The following is a 4,087-nucleotide window of genomic DNA, read 5'->3' as shown; positions in this document are numbered from 1 at the left end:
TTAGTCAAACACTCGTATACATACACTTTATTTTTAATGAATTCAAAAGAGAACAATTTAACCCCAATTATATTTTTTTAATATATTACTACGTCTCTATCAATGTTGCATTCTCTCAAGGACATTAAGAATCCACATCGGCTTTTTTTTTTTTGAAAAGAATCCACATCGGTTTTTCACCAAAAAATAAAAAACCCACATGCATAAAATTAAGTGTTCAATAAAAACTGCAAGATTTGATGTTTCTTTTTCTAAAAAAAAAAAGCTGCAAGATTTAGCGAACATCCGTACAATTCAAAATAATAAGCATTCTAATTATATTAAATTACAACTCAACTTGAAATTTTAAATAGTTTCTCAAAAACCAAATAATAGTAACAGATTTTGATCTCTAATATAGCTTAATGAAGTGTAGACAAGGGAAATTTAAACTGTTTAACTTTATTATTATTTGGATTCGGTTACTATTAACTTATCCGAAAAATGGGGCACTAATTCCAACTAGTTTGATTAGTAGAAAAATGATCCTACTCATGACGTATTGTGATTTTCTGTATGAGAGACTTGCTGTCCAGTCCCTTGCTGTAAAAGTTTTCAAGGAATTCTTGCGTTGTGAAATTACGATATATTGCTGGTTTCTCTGCTGACAACAACTCCGGCAGCGGTCCGTAGTAACCATCTCCCTTCCATTTGCTCAAATTGAAGAATTCAACAATTGAGATTCTTGGTTCCTTGCAGGAGTTCGCCACCACTCGATGCTCTACACTTTTGTACTCTCCATTGGACACTATCTGCAAAAAATGGATCGACAGATACACTTGGAACTGAAATTTAATTACTCTAACAGATCACAAAGCTGAAATTTCGTGATGAGGACAGCATGTATTTTGCATCAAAAGATTACATTTAAATTTACTTTTGAAAAATTAAATGAAATCATTAAGCATGCAATAGACTTTCGATTCATGTCATCCACTAATTCACACTTAGTAACTTCTTTTTTTTTTAATTTTATTTTGCCTTTTCATTTTGATTTCGGAATTGTTTTAGAATTTAAGGGAGTAGGAGAGAAAGGAAGGTGTTTAATTCGGGAGTTTATTAGGATAGAAAGAGCAGCCGACCTTTGTTACTTTCTTTTCTTTGTTCTGGGTAATTTCAATCAAAAATATTTTATATTCCTTTTTCAAAAAATGTTATCACTTACATATATTTTCTTTAAAATTTTCTTTTATAATTAAGGAAAACAACTTTGGGTATCTAATTTGGGGAAAGAAATTAGAGAAAGATGAGGGGGATAAAGAAAGAAAAATACAAAAGTGACTGTAATATATATGAAATTTATTTGCTGCTATAAGTCCTTTGTCTTTTCCGGGCTTATGTTGTTTACCAAATGAATGAATATGCAATTTCATGCCTTTCAATATAATATATATATATATATATTTTTTCATTCTCTCTTTTTTTTCCCTCTTCTTTGCTTTTTTTTTTTACCTCTTTTAGACATTTTTCTGAAATCATTATGCTTTAAAATGCACTTAATAAATCATCAAATATAAAAAATTTATCCATATTATATATATATTTATTGAAAAAAAATGCATCCAATAGCAAAAGGGTTCCCAGTAAATTTGTAATTTTCATTTTCACCTGAAGAAAGTCGCCGACGTTGATAATTAAACCACCAAGTGCAGGCTTCACCTCCAGCCACCGATCTTCATGCTTCACCTGCAACCCTTGAATCTGATTCTGCAACAACACCGTCACCACTCCTGGATCCGTATGCGATGTTATCCCCATCGTCAAATCTGGCTGTGGACAGTACGGATAAATATGTCCCACAACATACTTTGTTTGACTGAAAGTTAACTCCTTGAATTTGCCAGGTTCCAACCCAAGCCCTTCGCCCAACAATTCCATTACCGTCTCAGCCACCTTCGTAGCGCTCAAATCCCATTCAACCACCTCTTTTCTACAAATCTCTGGCAACAACTCTATATCCAGTGGCTTTGGTCCCATCTGCGCCTTCAGGGAGTCGAGCCAGCAAGCCGCCTCTGAACGGTACAAATCATTATTACTAGCGTACGTTACCCCGTTCGACTCATCTCGATTATAGTACTTTGATTTGATTTCATATGGCTGCTCGTGAAAGGCTTTGATAGCTTGGATAGTCTCGTCGAGTACTGATATGGGTATTCCATGGTTGATCACTTGAAAGAAACCCCATGATTTTGCGGCTTCTTTGATTTGGTTGACGATTTTCTGATGGTGATCAGGGGAGTTTACATTGGACAGATCAATAATTGGGATATTAGTGTTTGCTTGAGAAAATTTGGATTTAAGATCAGGGAGAGTTTGTGGTGGATGTTTGAAGAAATCAGGAATGGTTTTGATGCCAGAATCGGAGAGACCTTTAACTCCGATTTTGGATTCATCGAATTCTTTCAGTTCCTTCAATCGGTCATAGCTGGAAGTTGCAGCCATCTTTAAAAGAGCACAGCAGTCTCCGATATTTGTCAATGAACGTAAGAGGATCGGGCAAAAATAGATCGATAGCTAGTTTATGGAAGCAGTAAATTCACGCCCCTATACTGCCCCCCACTACTAAAAAATTAGGTTTTATAGATAGAAAAATCCGTCAATGCAGGTATGCATTTCGTCAGTAATTTTAATTATCGACAAAATTATCAACAGAAAACTCTGTCGGTAATAAGTTGAAAATATCCTCGTTGGTAATAAGTTTCTGTTAGTATTTAAAAAATTTCGTCGGTAACTTCATCGAAAATACTCGATCCATTGGCCAAACAATTCATTGATGATGTAAGAAATCCATTGATATTTACATCAACCGAAAGTTTGCTATCTGTAAATTCATCGGTAATGTACCAATAGATCCCACCGTCAGCAAAACCGTCGATAGCTTACCAACGGATTTACCTACCAAATTCCCAACACAATTAGTAACCAAAAAATTTTTTTATGTTCCGTCGGTAATATGTATTATTCCGTTCGGTAATAAAGCAAATTCCATCAATAATAAAAACGAGATACGTTCATATTAAATGAATTCCGTCAATAATTCCATCAGTAATAATTTTCTGTAATTTTTTTTATTTTTTGTTTTATGCATTGAATAATAATAATATTAAAAGTAATAATTTTGTTTGAAAAATTACTCCAAATGTATTATATAATGGAAAAAACATACCAAATATTTTGAAAATTAAAAAAAATGATATCTCAAAATCAATGAAAAACGTTTATACAAGAAATCTATAGTACAGCAAAAAGGAATTACGATTGTCCATTGGCCAATCATTAGGAAAGGGAGACTGCTGCTGTGAATAGACATGTCAAAATGAGTCTAACACATTGGGTCAACTTATTTTTTATTGAAAGTGGGATGAGTTAGGACTGAAAATTCGAATCCATATTAGAACTGCGGCTAAATGGGCCAATCCATCTGATCAGTGTGTTGTCCCCGGTTGGGGCGGACCAATCCTATAGGCCAGAAGAAAAAAAATTAATAATTTTAGGTAATTTAATAATTTATATATTTAACTATGTAAAATTAATAATTTAGTTACCAATAGTATTGCTTATTTTATATATTTCAATACCTTTAATTTTTACTTGTTAAATTAATAATTTTAGTTAAGATTGACACTCACTATCTCTTTTTCTTTTATGGTAATAAATATTAGATGATAAATTGATAATGATTCAGACATCATTACTGTCCAAACGATATTCAAATGTTTTGTTGGAAGATGAAGATTGAGGGAGACATAAATGAGTTTTAATGTTTCTATTTATTTGGTTATTTACTTATATTTATGGAATTGTAGTTTGTGTTAAATATTGAAACTTTACTTATATTTGATGTAATTTATTTGGTTATTTATATTAGGTGTAATTTATTTATTTGTAACATATTTTTATTATTTAATTTTTGGATTAAATTATAGAACAAATTTATTGATATGAGTTCATTAGGTAGAATTGTAAAAATAAATCTTTTTTGTTTAAAAAAAGAAATGAATTGGATTAGGATTTTGATGGTCCATGTAAAAAATGAGCTGATTCAACC

The 4,087-nt window shown here is 31.9% G+C and overlaps 1 protein-coding gene across 1 annotated transcript; it reads right to left on the bottom strand.

The window, feature by feature from the left end:
• On the bottom strand, positions 282-2,586 carry LOC18598280 (1-aminocyclopropane-1-carboxylate oxidase homolog 4). Its single transcript, XM_018120745.1, has 2 exons — positions 1,648-2,586; positions 282-791 (listed from the first exon to the last, which is right to left on the bottom strand). Exons 1-2 carry the CDS (start codon positions 2,479-2,481, stop codon positions 528-530), a joined length of 1,098 nt encoding a protein of 365 aa, XP_017976234.1. The 5' UTR covers positions 2,482-2,586; the 3' UTR covers positions 282-527.

The sequence above is a fragment of the Theobroma cacao genome, chromosome 5 (genome assembly GCF_000208745.1).
Source record: "Theobroma cacao cultivar B97-61/B2 chromosome 5, Criollo_cocoa_genome_V2, whole genome shotgun sequence".
Classification (NCBI taxonomy): Eukaryota; Viridiplantae; Streptophyta; class Magnoliopsida; order Malvales; family Malvaceae; genus Theobroma; species Theobroma cacao.
The sequence above is the reverse complement of the archived record's forward strand: the minus strand, read 5'-3'. Positions and strand labels throughout refer to the sequence as shown.

Bases quoted from the DNA above. Each gene is read 5' to 3' on its own strand.
- LOC18598280 (XM_018120745.1), bottom strand. From the start codon at position 2,481: ATGGCTGCAACTTCCAGCTATGACCGATTGAAGGAACTGAAAGAATTC. The intron at 792-1,647 runs GTGAAAATGAAA...CATTTTTTGCAG, and splicing joins ACGTCGGCGACTTTCTTCAG to ATAGTGTCCAATGGAGAGTA.